The sequence below is a fragment of the Penicillium cataractarum genome (assembly GCF_028827025.1).
Source record: "Penicillium cataractarum strain IBT 29864 chromosome Unknown utg000008l, whole genome shotgun sequence".
Classification (NCBI taxonomy): Eukaryota; Fungi; Ascomycota; class Eurotiomycetes; order Eurotiales; family Aspergillaceae; genus Penicillium; species Penicillium cataractarum.
This window is the reverse complement of record NW_026622744.1, coordinates 4,211,783-4,233,327: the sequence shown is the minus strand read 5'-3', so window position 1 is coordinate 4,233,327 and position 21,545 is coordinate 4,211,783. Positions and strand designations below refer to the sequence as shown.

The following is a 21,545-nucleotide window of genomic DNA, read 5'->3' as shown; positions in this document are numbered from 1 at the left end:
AAGTGTGGATTGTATAGGAGCGATTACCTAATACCTTGGGCTTGGTGGTTTGCAAGGTAGGATTCCATCGTGGGCTAGATATATATCGTGCTCGAACAGGATGCCATGGAAGTGCGTTGTATAATTGAAAAAGACGCGGAGAAAGCTATACCGAAATTCCATGATATATTAGATTCCCCTTGTCTATTAACAACCTGCAAACTAATGCGAAAGAACTACCTTATGAAGTATATGTTTCTCGTGCCTACTTGCTTGTTTACTGCCCCAAGGTCGATGACGTAACCAGGATACAACATGGAAACTTGGATGGGACTAAACTGGAAAAACATTAGATGAAAGATTGATAGTCACAACGGATGATGTTTATTTTGATTAGAGATTATAGAAACTAGTTTATGGAGTATCTATCTACTATTTATGTGAGGCGTATTTAAGTAATTCAATGATAATCCTCGATCGCAAATATAGATCGAAGGCATAGCATAGATATACTACTACTAGTCGTAATGTCAAGGCAAAATCTAGCGATTCCTCAATTTAATGTTAGGCTGCAGGAATCAATTTCAATTCTCTGTGAGGTTTAAATCCCCTCGCTGCATACTTTCGCTGGTTTATTTGCTGACGTGCAGTTGATCTTGTTTTTCGCGGTTTCTTTGTTTGTTTGCTCGGAATGCTTACCTCACCCCACGTGACCCGCCCAAACAACGTTGTCTGAGGAACGGCCACTTCTGTTTATCCTCTTCGACCTCGAATCTTGCACCACGCGGCCGACTGTCTCCGTAGCCCTGCGGACTTGGGATGAACTTCTTGTGATATTGTGGCTCTTCTGTTGCTTGTACATTGCTAGACCTCGTTCCTGGTTACGTCGCTGGACTCGAATGGTCATCGTCGTCGTGTCGTGGCGCCCAATCTCAATTGAAAAAACACGACCCGTGCGAGACCTGATCATCTCCCTGGTGACGGGCCCTCCTCCACTTTTTCTCAGATTGACCACCGATCCCGAATCAGGATGCCTCCAGAACTAGGTGAGAGCGATCATGCCTGGCCCGTCACATGTCCATATATTTTCAAGCTGGCCCGCTAATCATGCTCGATCCATAGTGCGGGCGCCGTCGCAAGGAAGCATCGTCTCGCAGACGACACAGCAGATGAATCCTCATAGCCGCCCTGGGACGGCTGACCCTATGCGCGCCCGGTCCGAAACCCTTTCTCGAGCGGCTCGTCGACCTCGCTCGAGAGGATCGACTGCTAGTATTCATTCGAGCACAACACAACAAACACAGGACCAGCATCTCGATGGATTCCCTCAATTCATGCCCTCCCAGGTTGGAGGGGGCCAGCACGTCTTTGGTGGCAACCCAGAAGATATGTTGATGCGATTTGGTCATCAGCTGTCTCACCAAGCCAATGGCGCGTCGCTGGAGCAAAGCGTTCGGGATACACACACGATGGCTTCCCGACCGGACGATTTCCCTGCCCATGCCATGCATGCACACACACTCTCACACCATGGATTGCCAACGGACATGGCGCACAACGCAATCTCTGCCGTAGCGGTCCCGCAGTATCAAGCCATATATGACAGTGGAATTGAGAATCACCTCCCAGACCACACCATGGATGACCAAGAAGCATCGGAAGCCGGTGGAAAGAAGAAGAGGGGGTCCAGCTCAACCCTCGCGAATGACAACGAGTTGCGGAAATTGCTTCGCCAATACGAGGGCTTCAGTTTGAAGCAGATGGCTGCCGAGGTTATGAAGCACGAAGGTGCCGGAGGCAAGGCAGAGAAGGTGAAACAAGTGTTCGCCATGATCTGGTATGAAATCATGATATGCTCGGCTGAGATCAGCGTATCATCCGTTATATGGCGTTCGGTCTAATCTTTCTTGACTCTAGGTTACGGGAGAACTGCCGCAAGAGCAATGGCTCGGTCCGACGGGATCGCGTGTATTGCTGCTATGCCGAGAAGTGTGGAACGGAGCGAGTGTCGGTCTTGAACCCAGCATCCTTTGGCAAACTCGTCCGCATCATCTTCCCCAATGTTCAGACACGCCGCCTTGGTGTTCGGGGCGAGTCCAAATATCACTATGTCGATTTGTCGGTCATTGAGGAAAAGCAACAAAGACCCGCCCCCCTCAACCCACAAGTTGCTCCGAATCCCCACCAGATCCCGACTGGCGTTCCCGAGAGACCTGCCAGTGGCATGCGATCAAGGAGGTATGATGAAATGTCTTCTGTTTTGACTGCCAATTCTGACGCCCGCTTCAGCATTAGTATCCCCCAGCCTACAGCAGACACTGCAGTCTTCCCATCGCCCACAACCTCATTCGCACCTCGATTCCCGACCAATCCTCCCGCAACTGGTTGCAACTGCCAGGCCCAACTACCCTCTGGCCCCGATGCCGTCATTACCACCGAAAATGTTTCTCAGCAAGCCGGAAAGATTATACATCAAATGCTTCAGTTTCCAACCGAGGAAGTTCCGGGCATTGACAACGAAACTCTCGTCCTCCCTGATATCCGCGGCTACCTTCCAGTCAACACAGACCCGAAGGTCGCCGAAGCTCTTGCTGCTCTCTACCGATCACACTGCATTTCGGTGATTGATAGTTTCCGATTCTGCAAAGAACGCAACCTCCTCAAATACTTCTCCGCCTTCCATGGCACCTTGACCGTGCCAGTCCAAAAACTCCTCACACATCCGAACCTCGCCCCTTGGATTAAGGAATGTGATTGGTTGATGTATCAAAAGATGATCGCCTTTGTGGCCCCTCTTACCACCCAGGTGGTCCCTAAACTTGTCTTGGATGCATTCCGATCGATCTCGCAGCGTCTCTGTGGCCACATCGCAGAGACCTTCAAGGCTCAACCATCACACGTCTCTATTGCACGACTGATTCCTGCGCATATCTTTTGCAATCTTCTCAAGCACATGCTTGATGTGAACCAGGCTGCCAACGCTGCTGCTGCTTGGCTATGCCACCCCGATAATCGTAATCAGATGTGGTTTGATTTCAAATCTCTCGTTGACCCCCAGGAGATGATTCTCAAGGCCAACATTCCTACTTGCGCCGAGAAGGCTACGGAGCAGATTTTGAAACATGACGTTCGTGCGCTTCTCACACCGCTCCATGAGGCCGACGCTTCAACTGGTCTTGCTTTCTTCTCAACACCAGATGGTCCCGAGGCCATTGAGTCTCATCAATTCCCGGTGGAAACCTCTACTGGCGATGATTACAATTTCCCCGATAAATGGATTTCATTCATCCTGAACCTCCCTCTGGCGTTCTCCAACCACCGCACGCAGTGCATAATTGAAAAGGTGGACGCCCTTTGGGACTCTATACTTCACCGTCTTACTCTGGGTGGAGCTGCCAGCTTCAGTGCCTGGTGGATGACAAAGCTATTCTTCCACGAGATGATGGTTTGGCAAGCAGAAAAAGGGGGGTTTATGAGGAACACACCCGGCTCTTTGCAGAGCATGGCCTTTAGCTCAGAGCAGGTCTCTGTTGGAAGTTTTCAGCTAAAGCAGCACGCTGTTCCCGAGCCCCCGACCTTTGAGAGCGCCCGTGCTGCTCATTCCAAAGTGAACACGAGTGCCTCTCCTGACCTTCGTGGGACACGCGATCAGACCGTTGACGAGGAACCCGATACCAAGCACATCCCGAATGCCAAAGAGCTGGCTCTTGCAGACGTGGGGTTTCAAGCCCCAAATAACGATGACAGTGCCATCGACTTGGAAGAAGACCCCATGTTGATGGCAGTGGGTAAATATGGAGATATGATGGCTTCAGACCCTGCCGATGCAGAGGGTGACGTGATAGTCATCTAGGGTTCCTGAATATTTCTTGGTATTACATGTTCATTGCGGTCTGAAGTTGTGATATCCCCCGTTTTGGTACAGCCCCTTTCTGTTCTTGTTTGCTCGATGGATTCCCTATGTCCCATGGATTGACGGCGTTTTGGAGATTTTTCTTTTGTACTTTTCATTTGTTTTGCACGAAGAGATGAGACATGAGCATGAGACTCATGCGTGAGTCTCCCTTACGAGACCTCGGCAGATGCCTGGGTCTCTCTATTTTCCCATTTTTGATTGTCAATCGATACAGCATTTAATCGGCGTGACGGAAACCTCTTTGCTTGGACTTGGTTATTGGTTGCTCTCCTGTTACTCTTGTCTCCTACTCGCTCATCGGGCCTCGTCATTCAGGCTATTTGTACATACGCGCATATCATGTACCGAGTGTTTTCTCGATTCTCGCATTCTCCTGAGGAGGTGCTGTTATTTAATGAAGACAATCAACCTTGGATCTTTTCTAAACCCGCCGTAGCAGTATCGCGTTCTCGGGGTTTATGTCAGGCAAGTCGGGCAGTCCCGTCGCAACCTCACGCTGGGATGGGTTGTTGCAATTTGATGAGCATGCTCTTGTCTAGAGAAATAGATGGATGGTTCAATATCAATTGACATTTTGGTATCTGATTCTCTCTTCATTGCATAGGCATCTTCCATGATGCCTTCTACTTCCCCTGCTCCCACCTGTCTTATTCATGTTCTTTCCCCGTCACCACGGAAGTAGTAACCTCGTTGCCTTCCTCCTGCACCTTGTTCTCCTCCTTATCCTGATCTAGTTTGATATTCTCCAAAAAGAACATCACGACTAGCATCACAGCGAGCGAAGATATTCCCGCAATTGCGAGGAGTCTTTGTGACTCTCTGTAAGCGCGATTGATAGCATCACGAGCTTCGCTGTGCATGGCGTATTTCCGAGCAACCACAATCGACCCGAAAATTGAGTTGGCTTGATCTTTTAGCGAAGCAGGAAGGTATTTTCGTAGTTTGTCGGGTAGGGTGTTTCGCCAGATAGCACCACCAACGCTGATATCAAGCCTAGTTAGTAGTGATCAGATAAAATGGACCTTGGGTAGTACTTACCTTGTCCCAATCGCGCCACCGACACTCATGGAAGCAAAGAATACCGCAGTGACCACTGAAACGTCCTGACGTGAGACCACTGCTTGTGCTGATACCTGCGCTGCTGTCTGGTAGAACCCACGACCGATTCCAATCAAGGACTTGGCTGTAACAAAAGCAGCTTCATTGCCGATACGCCCATTTCCCATATCAACTATGTAGAGGAGTACGCCCATGCCAAGAACGCAGAGAGGAACACCGGTTAGAACCCAGATTTGGGATCGTTTGGTGTATTTCATGAAGAATGCCGCGAAGATGCCAGCGACCTGGAAGGCAACTCGGAGAGAATTGCTAAAGCCAGAGAGATTAGAATCAGCGTGCAAAAAAGAAGGCTTAGAAGCAGGGATGCTTACTCTATCCTAGTTGCAGTACCGGCAGAGTAGTTTCCAGCAACCTGGAGATAGCTGCTGAAGAACACGCTAAACGCGGAATAGTGGAAGAAATCCAAAGCACCGAGAAGACAAGCAGCTGCAACCGTTCTGTTTTTGATCATCCGATAAGGCACGAATGGCTTTTTGGCAAACCAAGCGTCCCAAATTAGGAAGGCTGCCAGAAAGCACACGCCGAGAACCAACATGGCAATAAACGATCCTTTCGTCCAAGCATCACTATTCTGCGATCCCGTCAATGACACCGGGATCAATATTAGAGATAAACCAGCGACAAGTAGAACCGCCCCTGGTAGATCTAACTCGATCCAGAATAATTGGTAGAGCTTCTGCCACCAAGTATGATCAGATTCCCATCCCAGTGCTTGCGACACTGATACCTCTGATGGAACTCGACGCTGATAAACAAGCATAGTTCCAATCAGCGGGACAGAAGCAACGGGCAAAATAATAGCCCACATACCCCAGCCCCATCGCCAGGTAGAGTGATCTAGAATTTGCTGGGCGACGATGGTTCCGATGTAAAGTGTTGGAATTGTGGTGAGAGAATCGGGGAGTGTGGACCATATAGCACGATTGACTAGTAGGGTCATATCCGCGACGAAGACCTGCTGTGTTAGAGCGAAGCCGGTGGATCCGATAGCCTCGAAGATACCCGCAGCCTGTATACATAGGGATAAGCATTAGAATTCTGACAGTGCTCGCATCTAGTGAATGCAATTCTCACCATGTACTGGGAAATATTCTTGCAAGCCGCATAAATGACATAGCCCAGCGCGGATGTGAAAATGGACAGAATGAACATTTCCGCTCTCCCAAAAGCCTATCAAGTAATCAGCACGCCAAGTCCCGACGATGGATGCAATTCAAGGGCGAGCTGACATCCCCAAGCTTAGCAATAATTGGATATGCCGAAATTCGCGCAATGTTTATGACGACCTTGGCCGCACTCATCGCAGAGTGTTGTTTAAAAGCGCTCGTTGTGTATGCGGGGTACACTTGGGTGGAATAATCGGCGAAATTAATTGCGAAGGTGCATAAAAATAATCTGTAATCAACTGCAATCAGTACTGTAGTTTCAAATCCCTTCAGACTTGAGTGCTTGTGTGTGATCTACCCGGTAAAAACGATGATCAATCCGGTTTTCGTCCAACCTTTCCGAAGTAATTGAGCTCTTTTGACTCCTGGTTGGAGACTGGCAGATGATTGCTGCTTCTCCAAGCCATCATCACTTTTGGTTTTTTGGTCAGCATAGCTTTGCGTTCCCGCAGGGGTAGCCATCTCAGTAGAGATGGTTTCGTCCGATCTCGCCATGGTAGCAGGTGCCGCGTTGAGAGGAAATCTACAGAGTCATGCCCAAGGGGGAATCGTGTGAACTTTATGTAACATGCAATATTTCTAAAGCTGCTCCGGAACTTCCATACACTAGCCGGCTAAAAGATGGTATAGAAATCAAGATCCCGCTGCCAAGAGTGTCGAAGCGATGCGGAACCGGAAGGCCAAACAAGAGAAGTCCCACAATCTCATGACTAGAGGAGCTTCTCTGTCCATGTAGAAGTAAACTACAGCATGATCCCACGCGTCTCCGTGCCATCAAGTGGTGTAATATCGAATCACGAGCTTCGCCAAGAACACCAAGACTTCCACCGGAAAGACCCCGAGGCCCGTGGCTTCATCCTCGAAAATGTCCTCCTCACAGCCTTGCGGACCAGTATACGAAACTTAATCTTATCAAAGATTGATAGGCGGAGCAAGAAGTCCAATTAGGAAATAGAGACGAGTTCAACCTCGGAGATTCGATCAGATAACTAATGCCAAGGCACCAAAGGCGTGCGCCAAGACCGTACTGTCGGGTTACGCCGCGAGCGGATGTCGGAGGTCTACAGAAATGACAACGTTAAGCGAGGCAGAGCCTTAGGGAATTATTATGAATACGGGGCATTATACGGACTTTTCTCGGTATCTTGTCTGTGAGATCCACCCGCCTCGTGCCGTCGGTTTATTCGGGTGGGTTGTCGCTTCGTTTTCCATGTGAGTAATAGACTTCACAGCAACGTCAATGACCAGCTAGTCTAACATCCTTTCTTGAAGATCCGACTTGATGGCTGCTATTGACCCATAAACCAGTCTCTACGCTTGATTAAATCATTCACAGCATAACATCTTGATACCAATCCCTCTGGCGGGGCCATCCACAACCATCAGCTATACGAAGCAGTTTATCATGGCTCAATGGGACTTCAAAAGAAATGATGGTTGCATTCGAAATGTGGCCTCGTGGGATGTGACCAGCCCACAAAATCAGCCATACCTATTACAAGTGTCATGGCCTCTGGAATGGGCATCCTTGGAAGAAAAAGATACTATCACTAGCAAAGCAAACGTGCTGTAAGTGAAAACCTGTACATAGCCCATGGACTCCATCAAAGCCACTCTCTAACATAACCCAGGTACCTCGTAGACGGAAACGCAATGTTCCTCTCCGCAACAGAAATCCTACGCCGCCGACGCCTACGAAACCCAGAGGAACTAGCAACAATAATCATCGGACTCTCTTACCCATTGACGAACTCCGTCTACAGTCCTCGTCGAGGCTTCGACTTGACACCACCCTGCAACTCATACAATCCACCTAAAAGCGCACACGGAAACCCCCAGCCACAGGCATACGGTGGCGCAGATATCTTTCTCGATTTCATCACAAATACTATCCACAATTACGTTTTCATGAACCTATTCCCGCGGGTATCAATACAACAAAAGGGACTATTCGGGCACTCTTACGGAGGCCTTTTCGCCCTTCATACACTTTATACTATGCCTGTCAGTTTTGACGTTTACCTCGCCGTCAGCCCATCGATATGGTGGAATGATAATTTTATTTTACAAGAAGAAAGACAGTTCTACCGACTCCCAAGACAAGCCCATCGACCAGGTGTGTGGATGGCATACGGAAGTTTGGAAGAGTCACCTCAGAGTGAGATAGATCAGTCTGATGAGAATCTTGATGGACGGGCGAGGCTTAGAAAGGGGCGGCGGATGGGGAGGAATTGTGAGGAGATGGCTCGACGGTTGGAAGAATGTGGTCAAGTTGGAGTAGTTAAGATGAGACGGTATGAGGATGAGGATCATGGGAGTGTGGTTGCTGGGGCACTTGCTGGGGGGATATCGTTTTTTCTTGATATGAGTGAGGCTGGAGTGGTGTAGTAATAATTATTGTCGAGGATGGAATGCTGGAGTACTTCTTAGACTTGTTATTTGGACTGGAAATGCATTTATTGTGCCAATTTCATTACATCTGGTAGAGGCTTCTCTGTTTGCAGCTGTCTCATATCCTCTTGAATAGGCAGAAAAAGGAACAATTTCTACAATTTTCGTGATACAGACTGTTCACATATTGAGTGGTCTAATCAAGGCAGAATCATTCTTTCTATACGCCACTCAACCAAAGAAATACGATAAAAATTCAATCAACTAGCATTACACAGCAATCTCTCTAGACCACTGACCCAGAGTGAACTGCGAGTTGCACATATTAGTCAACTCCCAGCTCTCCGCACCCAAAACGGCCGGGGTATTCTCATCCTCCACATCACCAGCGGCACCAGCCACAAACAAGGCCGCCATGAAGTGGTCGTCAGTAGCATGAGCATCGCGGAAGCGAGGGTGCTTCATCAGCCGAGTCATAGCCCGACGCAACTGCACACCAGAAGTCTTGGTAATAACATCCTCAACAGCCTGTCGGAACTCCATAGCCCAATCCTCGGGCGGAGTCTCCATGGCAAAGTTGTCACGGAACCGCAACATGGGAGCCCATCGGTTCCGGTAGAGGTTGTGTACAGCACCACCCGTGCCGATGATGAGGTAGTTCTCCTTACGCAGGGGGCGCAATGTCGCACCCATCTTCATGTGGAAGTGAGGATCGTAGCGGGCGTTGGCGGAGATCAAAGTTGTTGGTGGGCAGCCGTTGGGGAACATGCGAATGAGGATGAGGTAGACGTCGTGAATCCAGTCGAATTTGGGGTTACCACCAACGTTGAAACCCTCCTTGGCTAGCATCTCGATACACCGATCGGTAGTCTCGAGATCGGGGTTTAGCTCGTAGTTGACGTACTTTTCGGGATTGACGTAGGCCACGGGACTTTTGCCCGGGTTAGGGTTTGTAGATAGTTCGATTCTGTCGCCTAGACAGTCCCAGTGGGCGCCCTAAATAATTCATGTTAGAGAAAGAAAGCATATCCTGAAGACAACGTGTATCACTTTGATTGCCACATTATACCTACCATAATAACAACACCCTTGATGTTCCGGGCAAGAGCTTCATCGCCACACTTCTTCCAGTAATCGGCGCTCTCGGACTCTTCTCCCAGCATCATGGTCGAGCCATGCGAGAAGAAATGTACTGGCGTGAGACCTGCACATTGATCAGCAATTGCTTTTCCATTTTGTTTTTTTATTTCTCTGCCCCTTTTTTGGGCCTGTCCCCTAACGCGTTCGCCGTTTCTAACTCTGACAGGAGGCTAAACGGTGGCGGCGCAGAATGGGGAGGGTGCAGGAAATCAGGGCCTTACCCATTTTGTATGATGTTGCAGTTGTGATGGATGATTACGAAGACCGTCGGGTGAAAACGAAAATCAAAATGCCTGACAATCGGTCATCCATCCGAGAACAATATATTGCTCCCCCGCTGGATTAGCATGTTGAGCGACCGGATTGCGGACGTCGGGTATGTTCCCCCACATGCCGACCGCAGCCATCCGGAGGTCGGATCCAAAGAGCTGTCCGATTTTCTCAGAGTTGTTAAGGGACTGAGGGACCCCTGTTCGCGCCATGCGACTTCCAATAAAAGGGTTGCGTAAGACTGGAGAGGTCATGCCGGTTTAGAAGACCCTTTATGAGGGACAGGGATCTCGCATAGGACGCGAATCCCTCACAAGGAGGCGTTGAGGGGAGGCATGACCAGCGACAGCCATGCGGTCCCTCCAGCGAATCATCGACGAGCCAAAGAAAGGCTGGGCTGCTGGGTAAATCTGGGGAACTTGGGGAGTGGAGCTTCCGCGATCCACAGTGGCCAATTCTTGGGAATTCTCGGGTTGGTGACTCTCCTGGGACTCGGTGAGAATTAGCAGGATGTATGGATGTAATGCAATAAATGTAGTCAATGCAGGGAGATATTCAAAGATACCGATGAGTTGGTGTTGGTGCGTTGGTGTTGGATGGTTGAAGACGAAGAGTCGGAGAGTCTTGGCAAAATGCAAAAATGCCGCGACCGAAGAGAAGCCGAAAGACGAAATCCAAACTCCAAGGGTGAATCCACCAAAGAAACAAAAAACACTAACGAATCAGCCACTCGGCCAAAGCTGCGAACTGGAATCCCCCCGGGATATCGGTCTCTACCCCGGATTTGTGCTCTTCCCCTCTTCCCCTCTCCTTCTCCTCACTCTTTTCTCCTCTCACTCTAGACATTTCTCATCCGACCTTGAAGTTCGGTCTATCCCTAATCATCTTCTCTCCCTCCAATGCTCCTCTTCCATCATGTTCGATGACTCGCCGCCCACTGTGGATCCACTCAACGCGTCTCAATCCCCCGTCAAGTCCAAGGAGGGAGGCTATTTTCAATGCGGTTTCTGTAAACGCCACTACAATCGAGCCGACCATCTCATCCGCCATGTCCGATCTCATACCCGTGAAAAGCCTTACGTCTGTGATGTCTGCGACAAGGGGTTTGCGCGACCGTCAGTTGCCTTCCACTTCCCTCGAGTTCATCCCGCCGTGCTCTCCTCACTGACACTGTGTATCGCCCAGTGACTTGTTGAAGCGACATGCTACGGGCCATGCCCATGACCGCGATCGGAAGCGCAAGAGAAGCTCTTCCGTCGCAAAGCAGAGTCGTGTCTCCCAGGCTTGTAAGGCCTGTGCCTCGTCCAAACTCAAGTGTGACGAGGAAAAGCCGTGTCGACGGTGTCGAGAGCGGAATCTGCACTGCGATTGGCAGGATGTAGTGCAAGACTCGTCTCCGGAGCCTCAACAACAGAGCTCGACCGAGCATTCAAATCCGATCATGCCCGGTCAATCATTGGATTTGACTGCCTCGGTGGCATTCTCTCCCATGCCGACCCCGATGGATGAATTTCCAGCCGGTGGTAGGACTGGTGGCATACTCATGACTCCTCGTGGACCTGCCCCGGAACCCCCGGTACTCTCCCCAGAAGTACCCCCAACGGGCGAGCAAATTCCAATGGAGTATGGAGGTAAGACTGCGCCCGACATACCACAGTATTAATCATTTGGCTAACTTTGGCTAACAACTTCGCCAGTATCACCCACCGACCAAGAGAGTGGCATTTTCAGCGTCGACGGCACCTTTTTCCCGAATTTCATTCCCGATTCCTTGATCTCCTCATTAAGCCGATATAACGACCCCTTTGAACCGACAAATCTGATCCCCGAATTCACACATTACGGAGCTTTGGAAATTCCAGCCTTGGATTTCAATTTGACGGATGGTGATTTCGGTTTGATCGACATGTACAATTCCCGCAACTTTGTGCCGGGAGCTCACGAACCGGAGCCGCAAGATCGCTTCGATGCGGATAGTGGAATTGGTATCGGTGCCGAGGCTTACCATCGGTCATCTTTGTCTCAATGGAAGCCTGCTCAGCAGGACCGCGCATTTGATGATCACGAACACCTATCAGTTCCACTTACAATCGACAGCCCCGAAGCAAATGCCACACCCGACCGACAGATTCTCTGTGAACGTCTGTCTTCTAGCAGCCGCGACCTCATTTTTGGACTGGTGCTGGAGATCAGCCGAGAAGCGAATCTGAGTCGAATTATGAAGTCATTTCCCAGCACTGAACTGTTGGACGGCTTGATTCAGCAATACTTTGAGTTTCAGTCGCATGGTGTCGATTCTTTCATTCACGGACCGACTTTCCGACCTAATAGCGAGCATGCTAGTATTCTCGCTGCTCTCGCCTCTGCGTCAGCCGTTCGCTCCCCCATCCCCACTATCAGAAAGCTTGGATATGCTTTGCTTGAAATTGTTCGACTGTATATGCCTATTAAGGTGCGTCTCATAAGCAATTTTTATGATTGTCATATACCACCACGAGAGGAGATCTAACCATTTCTGCAGTATGAAAACGATAACAGCACCACTCGTGATTTACGTACATCCCAAACTTATGCGTTGAATATTGATATCGGAATATGGAGTGGAAATCGACGAAAGACGGAAATTGCCGAGAGCTTCTCACAGCCTTTGGTGACCATGCTCCGTCGAGCTCTTCGATTCCGCCGTTCCGTCTATACCAACATCATTCCCAACATCGAAGACTCTGGAGAGCTATTGGAGCGCAAGTGGCATGACTGGATCGAACAGGAATCGTTCAAAAGGTAAGAATAACTTTGTCGGACTCTGTTATGTTAAGCAGAAGCTTATAATCTCTACAGACTCGTCTACCATCTCTTCCTCCATGATTCTCGAAGCTCAGTGACCCTCAATGTCAACCCCTTGATCTCCTACGCCGACTTAGAACTTCCACTACCGGCAGCCCGCCCGCTATGGGAAGCCAAGACTGCTATTGAATGGAAAGATCTCTTTTGTGTCATCTCGCCAGTCACTCCCGAGCGAGTGCCATCCCTAGCCGATCTCCTGCGGGACATGTCCCAGCTTTCGACTTTCCAAGATCGCATCGACACGCAGCTGTCCGCTTTGGTTCTTCTCCACGGTCTATCAGCTTTGATCAACGAGTATCACCGTTTGAAATTCATTTCAACGAGCAACTCCAAGCATTGGCATGCTCTTGTGACAAACTCCCGTCAACAAGAGCTTGATCAGGCACTCCAGCATTTCCGCATGGTCTGCTCGGAACTAAGAGTGCAGTGTCGCCCCGAGATTGTCCTCGTCTGTGAGGTAGTCTCTATGCTACTTCACATGTCTCTGGAAGAACTACAACTTTTTGCTGGCAAAGAAGACAAACAAGAAGCGCGCCGGGTCTACCACTCCGCCCTTGAATGGATCACGAGTCCCGACTCTCGTCGAGCTGTGTGGCACGCAGGACAAACCATCCGTGCGGCCAGGAAGATGGCCCCTGGCTCACTGACAGGGTTCCTGGCTATCGGGGTGTATTACGCCGGGCTAGCCCTCTGGTCCTACGCGGTAGTCTCCAAGGCCAATAACACGCGGCTGAACGGCAGCCCGGCCTCCTCCATTGCCAGCCAGGGACCCACCGTATTCCTGGACGCGGAGGAAATGCCCGAAGTCACGAAATTCTTCACATTAAGTTGTGGCGTTCCTGCAATTCAGGGGCCGAACGGACCAATTGCACTGGCAGACACGAGCACTACCATGCAGATGGTGCAGCGAGTACTCCGGCCAGACCCGTCAGAGCGTACGCCACCTTTGGTTCAGAGTTTAGCGCAATTAATTGGGGATCTGGGGCATTGCGTACCCATGGGTGGGGTGTAATCTACGAGCGATTTCCTTTCCTGGTTGTTTTTGTCTTGCATGTATGAATAAGAGATTCTGAAATGATACCCACGCGATGATTGATGACTACAAATCTACCTTTCGTGCTTCTCCTCTCACATGAATACGTTTATTATCTGCAGGTCGCTTCGTCTAGCGTGAAACAGATAAATCATCCATCAGCAGCCACCAGTCGCACTTCCACCAACACACACAGCGCCAGTACAGTTGAACCCACGAGTCCCCTCAACATTCCCGCACAGGTATTCATCAGCCAGCGTCCCATTAGAACTGACTTCTAGGTCAACACCCGTAATCGAGATATTCTCACAAGGCTTCACAGCAGAACACTGGAAACTAGCCACATCCTGACTAGTCGTCGTGCCCGTCAAATCCTTAAACGACAAATCTCGCAGCTGGAACTTCGAAGATGTGCAATTCCCAGCAGTCCCTGAGAACGTGGTACACTGCGAAATGGCAATAGCCGGTCCCCTCAACGCGGTAGCCTTGAGATCCTCGAAGACCATATCAGATGCATCTAAACACATCCGTCAGCACAATCATCATCCCCCATCTTTCAAGATACTCAGGAGAAAAACGCACATCCAAGACCCCCACCCCCACCATTCGGCGGATAATTAACCTGCTCCCCAGTCCAAGTCTTAAAATAAACCGCATGCAACGTCTTACTATACGTAATATTCCGCGCCCTAACCCGTTCAATAGTTTCATAAGCATCCTTATACTGACCAATACTCCCGATAGCGATTCCCAGACCACGATGGAAGAGCGAGTCTTCGATGAGAATATCCGTCGAATTCGCTTTCATACTGATACTGTCGTCGCCGTTGTCGACTTCCCAGTTGCGGAAGGTTATGTGGGAGCTGTAGATTGTGTCTGCGCCGTCGGTGTTGCGAGAGGAGGATTTTACACTGGTGCTGTTGACGTAGATATTGTCGAAGAGGGTGTTTTGGGAGTGAATGATTGATAGAGTCCTGTTCCGAAGATTTTAGCATCAAGTATTCCATGTCGAGAGTGAGGCTTTACTAACCACATCTGACTCTGGACAAAGCGCAGCCCCGTAAACTCTGAATTACTAGTCTCCGACACCGTCAAAGCATGCGGTCGACCGGGATAATTCGATACAGATCCACAGGCATCATACCAAGTCTGCCCGTTACCATTAAAAGTGCCATATCCATGACCATCAAAGCGGATATTCTTGCCGCCGAATACCCACGCCGTGGATTGATTCTGGTATCCCACTGGCAGGGAATGGTTAAGCCAGTATGAGACATTCGTGCTCCACTAGAAACAAATTAGTCTTCAACCTAAACCCTAATTCACAGTTTAGATGGGGTATGATACCAAAAGTGTGCCCCGAAGATCAATTTCACAATCCTTCAGCCCGGTAGTGTTCATAACACTATTGATATGGTAGGTAGTATTCTGGAAAAGAATCTTCCCTCCATGTCCGCATTGATCAAACGCTTTCAGCACGGCGGGAGTATCATCAATTGAAGAGTTTCCCGCTGCAGGTACGACGCAGACTTTTGAGGGGTTTCTCTCCACGATTGTGGGTGGGGATAAGCCCAGCACCACCGCGGAGAATAGTGTTGCGATTGCTAGCAAGTTCATCGCAGTTGATGATATTTCCTTGATTGATAGTTATTTTACATTGTGTTTACTACATTTATATACTATATTGACACTCGTTGAGTTGAAAAGTAAACCGATTCAATTTGTGGAAATATTCATGTTATGATCTGCATGGGATACGACCCTTAAAATGCGGGGAAATGGGCTCGGGGTAGATGATAGCGAGGTAGTATTAGGACTTATGAGATGGCCGAGTGAGTAAAATGTTAAATACTGAGACATCCTCTGGCATTGACTCGGTTATAACTAGAGCGAGTTGACATTTTCATCTCCGATGGCTTAGAGGTCAAAGTTGAGATTGAAGGACGTGGACTGGCCAGAAGTCACTCATGCCTGGAGGTTGTAAATACCCCTGAGTTGAGATACCGCGCTGAGAAGCACGACAGAGTTGAATTTGGGCGATTTGTGGTCGGATTCAAGTCATCAATGTTAATCAACCTTATTGCCTAGTCAGTTCATCCTGACGGTTGGCTAACTTACTGGATGATGTTCATGAAGATAGCAAAGTCTCCGAAGTGGAGCGAATCTTGCTGGGATCCATATGGTTTATGAATGACCTTCATCATATTTGAGAATCAACAATTGTCTTTGCCATCAAAAATGACCATTTCTTTCAATAATAGGTTCGATCCTGGCGTACTAGCTGGTCTGTGGAGGTCTACCCGCATAGCCCAAGCCAAATAATATTCCAAGTCACAAGAGCACATCAACCCGCCCATCGGCGGATTCCGGGGTCCTAATAAGCATACTAGAATGTTTCTTCAAGGCCTATTGCTTTCATAATCATAAACTATCAATCGTTCGGGTGCCTGCGCAGCCAAATTTCCCCACATTCCGAGACGCGTGAAGCTCTCCACGCGTACCCGAGTAGTGCGGGGCCCATTTTGTCTGTCAAGTATATCGGCATCGGCGCCGATGCCGAATACAAAATATGAAGCTGTCGCAGTCACGATAGTTGCATAGTATATCCTGGAGCTTCTTAAAGAGCAGAAGAAAGTACCAGTTTGTATTAAAATCCAACAAGGCAATTCAAAAAAAATCATTCCTAGACACCCTCTCTCCCTTCCTACCTCCCTGGTCACCATGGTCCTCAAGCTCAAGCAACCCAATCGCTCCAATGCGGGCCCCGCATCGACATTCGATACCTCTGCTATTGTGCGCGGTGTTATCGACGATATCCGTGCTAACGGCGACAAAGCTGTGAGAACATACTCGGAGAAATTCGACAAATGGAGCCCCGAAAGCTTCAAGTTGTCGCCAGAAGACATTCAGCAAATCATCTCGACCGTTCCTCAACAGATCATCGATGATATCAAGCAAGTTCAGGAGAATGTGCGGACTTTTGCTCTCGCACAGCGAGCTTCGCTGAAGGACTTTGAGCTGGAGATTCGTCCTGGAGTTCATCTTGGACAGAAGAATGTTCCTATTAACTCCGTTGGCGCGTGAGTTATAATACCTCCCATTTAGCCGTCTGAAATCATGACTACTGACTTCCAAATCTATACAGTTACATCCCCGGTGGTCGCTACCCTCTCCTCGCTTCCAGCCACATGACTATTCTGACTGCTAAATGCGCCGGCGTCCCTCACGTCACTGCATGCACACCCCCAATCGCCGGTAAGATCCCCGCCAACACCGTGGCCGCGATGCACTTTGCCGGCGCAGACGCAATCTACATCCTGGGCGGTGTCCAAGCCGTCGCTGCCATGGCCATCGGCACAGAGACAATGAAGAAGGTCGATTTCATCGCCGGACCGGGTAACGCCTTCGTGGCCGAGGCCAAGCGTCAACTCTTCGGCGAAGAAATCGGCATTGATCTCCCCGCGGGCCCAACAGAAGTCCTCATCGTCGCCGACGAACACGCCGACCCATTCACCGTCGCAACCGACCTCCTCTCCCAAGCCGAGCACGGCCCCGACTCGCCAGCCGTGCTAATCACCAACTCGCAAAGCGTGGGCGAAAAGACCATCGCCGAGGTAGACCGGCTACTCAAGATCCTGCCCACCGCCGACATCGCCAGTGTATCCTGGGATCGCCTCGGCGAAGTCAACGTCGTGGACAACCTCGACGAAGCATACAAACTAGCCGACGAGTACGCGTCCGAACACGTCCAGATCCTGACGCAACAGCCGCGCGAGGCACTGGAGAAAATGTCCAACTACGGCGCCCTGTTCCTGGGCGAGAAGACCTGCGTGTCGTACGGTGACAAGTGCATTGGCACGAACCATGTTCTGCCTACTCGTGGCGCGGCGCGGTATACTGGCGGTTTGTGGGTGGGCAAGTACCTGAAGACGGTGACTTATCAGGAGGTTACTTCTGAGCAGGAGAGTGGCGAACTTGGTCGTCTTTGTGGACGGGCTGCGCGGGCGGAGAACTTTGAGGGCCATGCTCGTTCTGGTGATGCCAGGGCTCATCGGTACTTGGGTGATAAGTTTGAGTGGATTTAGGGAGGGGAAGATGGAGTGTGTGATTATTGAAAGTCTGTTCTAGAAATGCCTGATATGTAAATGATTTCAATGAATATTTTGTTCTTGCATAGTTTGTTTACTCCGAGTACAAAGGCGAGTACGAGTGTTGTCTTTTGTATACTACCCTCTCTATATACTCCTCTCGTGGTGTAACCAGTTAAAATGCTTACTGCCGTGACGTCATTACAGTATCTGCAACTGTATTATTACAGATTTTACAATACAAAACTCATTTCTGATAAATCCGAGTCCAACTAGAGTGGATCCACCACTAAAATCCTACACTCCCATTGGCCCATCCCCTCTAATCTTCTTTTTAGGTTTCTTTGCCTGTCAGCAACTTGCATTAGCGCCATCGATCGACTCAACATGCCACTGACGCGGTCCAACCCCTCGACCCAAGACCAAAGCTTAGAAATCACGTAACGGAGATATGTGAGGAACTTCTATACCCGGTTTATAATCCTATCTAGATATACCTAAATATAAGCTTCTCACCACGCCGTGCCCGCCACGCATTAGTGCTATTCATAATCTCCGGACACCCCCTGACAATCCACTGCCACTTTTTCAAAAACGCCTCCGTCAACTCCCAATTCCGAATATCCCACGGCTCCCCCCAAACCAATAACCCGGGCGCCGCCGTAGAAGAGTGTGCCCAGAAACCCATGATATCATGGCAAAGCGCCTCGTCGTCCCAATCATCACCCGCTTGAATCATATTATCCCGCATTTTAGGATGAGGGAAAAAGTCCAGCCACGGGTGATGTGGCCTAGTTCTTTGAAGCTTGGTCGGACGTAGACTGAGAGGCATGTCGCTGTAATCCGGTGCCGTCGATGCCTCTGCCGCCGTGGGGATATTGAATGGGGAGATTGCGTCGTCGTCCATGTCATCCAGATTCCAGCCCATTATCTTGAGGTTATGGCCGAAGGCGCGGAAGACGTTGACTTTTGTCAGCACCAGGAGATGCTCGGAGGTTGGAGAGCCCAGCATGTAACTCTGGAAGGCGGATTCGGCGAATTGGGTCAGGAGCATTCGTGCAGATGCGGGTGTGAGACAGCGGCTCTCGCGTTGTGACGAGGCTGATGGGGAGGTGCTGGCTTCTTTGGGTACGATCGCGGTTGAAGAAGATGAGGAGGATGGAGATGAGGATGAAGCCACGACACTTTTAGGATGGACGTGTTTGTTGTTTCGCATGCGCTGGCGCTGGCGCAGACCTGGAGATTGTCAGTATCCCTCAATGACGGATTTCCGACTCGCTGAAGCATGCAAAGAACATACGGTGAGCCCTCTGATTGATCCGATTCTGTCTCCGTCGACGCTCGGCCGGATCTGTAAGTCCAACCCAATCGTCTCGCGACGTCTCGTGGCTGTCCGGCGCCGTGATCGCCGTCATCTCTGGTTGTGGGGAAGTGGCCATCGTGGTCAGCGCTAAGGGTTCGTGTCAGCAGTTCTAACGGTCTGAAGGAGGAACGGAGAAGGGGAGGCGAAGGGCTTTGATTTATGCGGGCTGCTGATGATTGAGTCTGGCGTGTCTTGACCAATCAAATGTGTGAGTGGGTATGGAGTGGGTCCGGAGTTAAGAAAAGAGCCTTGTGTATTGTCATGACTAAGTATTGTATGGTAAGATTCAAGGTTTCAGGGTCCAGAATGGTGGTTAAATACACATCAAGTAAACAACCATAGAGCTGTTACTTTGCCACGTCATATCGAAGCCATTCCAATATTGCGATTTGAGGGCTCTCTGCTCCCATGGTAGACATGGTATCAACAATGATGATATCAATTGGGATGTATCCAGTAATCACCGCCGCAAGGCTTGTCCAAAGCTATGTACATGACTCGCCTGAAAAGTCTCTCTCGTCATAACGCACATGGGTATATAAAAAGGAATGAAACGGTACGCAAGGGTTATATGCACAATTCGTAAATCAACAGGGTTACCCATTCCCCAACTGGCGGTGTATATATAATCAGGGAATGGGCAGACCTGCAGTGGAGATATCACCTAGTAGGTTTCCGCGCGAAAACAACTGTAACCGGGAGGTAAGCATGTGTCCGATAATCACGAAGACATTCTCGCATCTGGGCAAGAAACATCCGGACCCTTTCATAGGATCACTCTAGTGTTGAGGTCAAAAGCCGAAGCATGAATCCTTCGATTCCTCCATTGAGTCGAAATTGATTCCATCGTCTCAGCTCATGTAGCTTCGGGTCATCACCCCACCTACTGCGAGTGTTAGGCTTGTTTGTTTCGCAGATATCCATCTTCAGAAGACCAAACATACCCATTCATGGGCCATTTATGCGAATTCTCTACCACATTTTCAAACCCGGCCTTTTTCAACCGGTCGGCACTTTCTTTCCAGATGGAAAAACTCTTGCCAAATCGTTCTCCGGCTTTGATAACGGTCTTCCCCCATGTTCGGTAGAAATGATCGGGGGGCATTGTGGCATCGTCGACTACCGGGCGGACCGAATGCTCGACGACTTCAATATAGCCGCCGGGCTTCAATGCGCGATAGAATTGTCTGAATAAATCATCCCAGTCCGGGATAGAGCCAAATAGCTCGCGAATATGAATAAAATCAAATCGTTCCGGTGCATACGTCCATCGCATAGTCATATCATCAAATTTGAATATACAATTGGGTGGTACAAACGATGGCTGTATTGGTGAAAGGTCCACTGCGGTCACTTGGGCGCAAGGATATTATTCCTCAGCACTGCAATCGAGGGTCAGCTCCATAATCCCTCTAAAACGCAGACAGCAAATATTCTCAATCAACACACATGGACCATATCCCAGTTCCAGTCCCCACATCTAGGATTTCCTAGGTCCCTGTTTAGAATTACTACATGCGGGGGAATCCAGGGACCAAACCTACCTGTGGCTGGTTGAGCGGGGCAAGATGCAGCCTTCCGTCCAGAGTCACCGTATACATATGATGCGCGAGATCTTGCTGTTCATTTGCAACCTCGTCATTCGGTCCCTATACATATTTTCCGGGATATCAGCGCCATGGTCCATCAATTGAGATTATCCGGAAGAACCCTGGACTAAGTATTATTCCCCCGCACGTACCCAATAAGCACCATCCCGAAAAGCATGGTACCGGCCGCCCAAACTCGTATCGATACTCGGTTATATACGAGGCGAGGGTTTTGTATCATCCCCCAACAAAGAATCTTCCTCGTATGCTGAATTGGTCTCGTTCGGGTCGTCATTCGGTTGGGGGAGGTATGAGGGTGGAGTAGCAGGTAAGGCTGCGCGAGTCAGGGTCGGGCTGTCGACGCCGGGGCGGGAGCCGGAATGAAGTTGGGTCACATCGCTGTCTTCCCCCGTAATCCGAGGACATGTTCAAGGCCAGGGACCGTGGGTGACAGGAGGATGGCGCATCCTCTTTCTGTGGCCTCGGGGAGGGTCTAAGATGATTGCTTACGTCTGGTTGAATATTGGGGGGTTTGACAGATGGTACGTGACGGGACGCGGGATCTATAGTGAAGAGGGAAGAGTGAAGCTGACGCTAATTTGAGAAATATGACAGTTGTAAATTGAATTCAATTGATTCTATACGCT

At 49.7% G+C, this 21,545-nt stretch overlaps 9 protein-coding genes across 9 annotated transcripts; 4 read left to right on the top strand and 5 right to left on the bottom strand.

Moving 5' to 3' along the window:
• Window positions 1-1,009: 1,009 nt before the first annotated feature.
• N7496_010601 (RFX family transcription factor) lies at window positions 1,010-3,832 on the top strand (the record flags this gene model as incomplete). The annotated part of the gene is made up of 3 exons (XM_056703514.1): window positions 1,010-1,025; window positions 1,102-1,816; window positions 1,897-3,832. 3 exons carry the CDS (start codon window positions 1,010-1,012, stop codon window positions 3,830-3,832), a joined length of 2,667 nt encoding a protein of 888 aa, XP_056552514.1.
• Window positions 3,833-4,542: 710 nt separating this feature from the next.
• N7496_010600 (uncharacterized protein) lies at window positions 4,543-6,675 on the bottom strand (the record flags this gene model as incomplete). Its single annotated transcript, XM_056703513.1, has 6 exons — window positions 4,543-4,876; window positions 4,934-5,263; window positions 5,326-6,023; window positions 6,089-6,184; window positions 6,244-6,409; window positions 6,479-6,675. The coding sequence occupies 6 exons, from the start codon at window positions 6,673-6,675 to the stop codon at window positions 4,543-4,545; spliced, it is 1,821 nt and encodes a 606-aa protein (XP_056552513.1).
• Window positions 6,676-7,585: 910 nt separating this feature from the next.
• N7496_010599 (alpha/beta hydrolase) lies at window positions 7,586-8,568 on the top strand (the record flags this gene model as incomplete). The annotated part of the gene is made up of 2 exons (XM_056703512.1): window positions 7,586-7,749; window positions 7,812-8,568. 2 exons carry the CDS (start codon window positions 7,586-7,588, stop codon window positions 8,566-8,568), a joined length of 921 nt encoding a protein of 306 aa, XP_056552512.1.
• A 273-nt stretch (window positions 8,569-8,841) lies between these two features.
• Window positions 8,842-9,936, bottom strand: N7496_010598 (DODA-type extradiol aromatic ring-opening family dioxygenase; the record flags this gene model as incomplete). The annotated part of the gene is made up of 3 exons (XM_056703511.1): window positions 8,842-9,567; window positions 9,645-9,775; window positions 9,933-9,936. The coding sequence occupies 3 exons, from the start codon at window positions 9,934-9,936 to the stop codon at window positions 8,842-8,844; spliced, it is 861 nt and encodes a 286-aa protein (XP_056552511.1).
• A 960-nt stretch (window positions 9,937-10,896) lies between these two features.
• On the top strand, window positions 10,897-13,837 carry N7496_010597 (putative C6 and C2H2 transcription factor RegA-like; the record flags this gene model as incomplete). The annotated part of the gene is made up of 5 exons (XM_056703510.1): window positions 10,897-11,096; window positions 11,167-11,612; window positions 11,679-12,433; window positions 12,503-12,762; window positions 12,820-13,837. 5 exons carry the CDS (start codon window positions 10,897-10,899, stop codon window positions 13,835-13,837), a joined length of 2,679 nt encoding a protein of 892 aa, XP_056552510.1.
• Window positions 13,838-14,016: 179 nt separating this feature from the next.
• On the bottom strand, window positions 14,017-15,475 carry N7496_010596 (putative exo-polygalacturonase; the record flags this gene model as incomplete). The annotated part of the gene is made up of 4 exons (XM_056703509.1): window positions 14,017-14,375; window positions 14,441-14,832; window positions 14,889-15,145; window positions 15,206-15,475. The coding sequence occupies 4 exons, from the start codon at window positions 15,473-15,475 to the stop codon at window positions 14,017-14,019; spliced, it is 1,278 nt and encodes a 425-aa protein (XP_056552509.1).
• A 1,104-nt stretch (window positions 15,476-16,579) lies between these two features.
• On the top strand, window positions 16,580-17,943 carry N7496_010595 (histidinol dehydrogenase family protein; the record flags this gene model as incomplete). Its single annotated transcript, XM_056703508.1, has 2 exons — window positions 16,580-16,938; window positions 17,004-17,943. The coding sequence occupies 2 exons, from the start codon at window positions 16,580-16,582 to the stop codon at window positions 17,941-17,943; spliced, it is 1,299 nt and encodes a 432-aa protein (XP_056552508.1).
• A 490-nt stretch (window positions 17,944-18,433) lies between these two features.
• Window positions 18,434-19,385, bottom strand: N7496_010594 (DUF3425 domain-containing protein; the record flags this gene model as incomplete). The annotated part of the gene is made up of 2 exons (XM_056703507.1): window positions 18,434-19,182; window positions 19,247-19,385. The coding sequence occupies 2 exons, from the start codon at window positions 19,383-19,385 to the stop codon at window positions 18,434-18,436; spliced, it is 888 nt and encodes a 295-aa protein (XP_056552507.1).
• Window positions 19,386-20,083: 698 nt separating this feature from the next.
• N7496_010593 (uncharacterized protein) lies at window positions 20,084-20,591 on the bottom strand (the record flags this gene model as incomplete). Its single annotated transcript, XM_056703506.1, has 2 exons — window positions 20,084-20,195; window positions 20,254-20,591. The coding sequence occupies 2 exons, from the start codon at window positions 20,589-20,591 to the stop codon at window positions 20,084-20,086; spliced, it is 450 nt and encodes a 149-aa protein (XP_056552506.1).
• Between the last annotated feature and the right edge of the window lie 954 nt (window positions 20,592-21,545).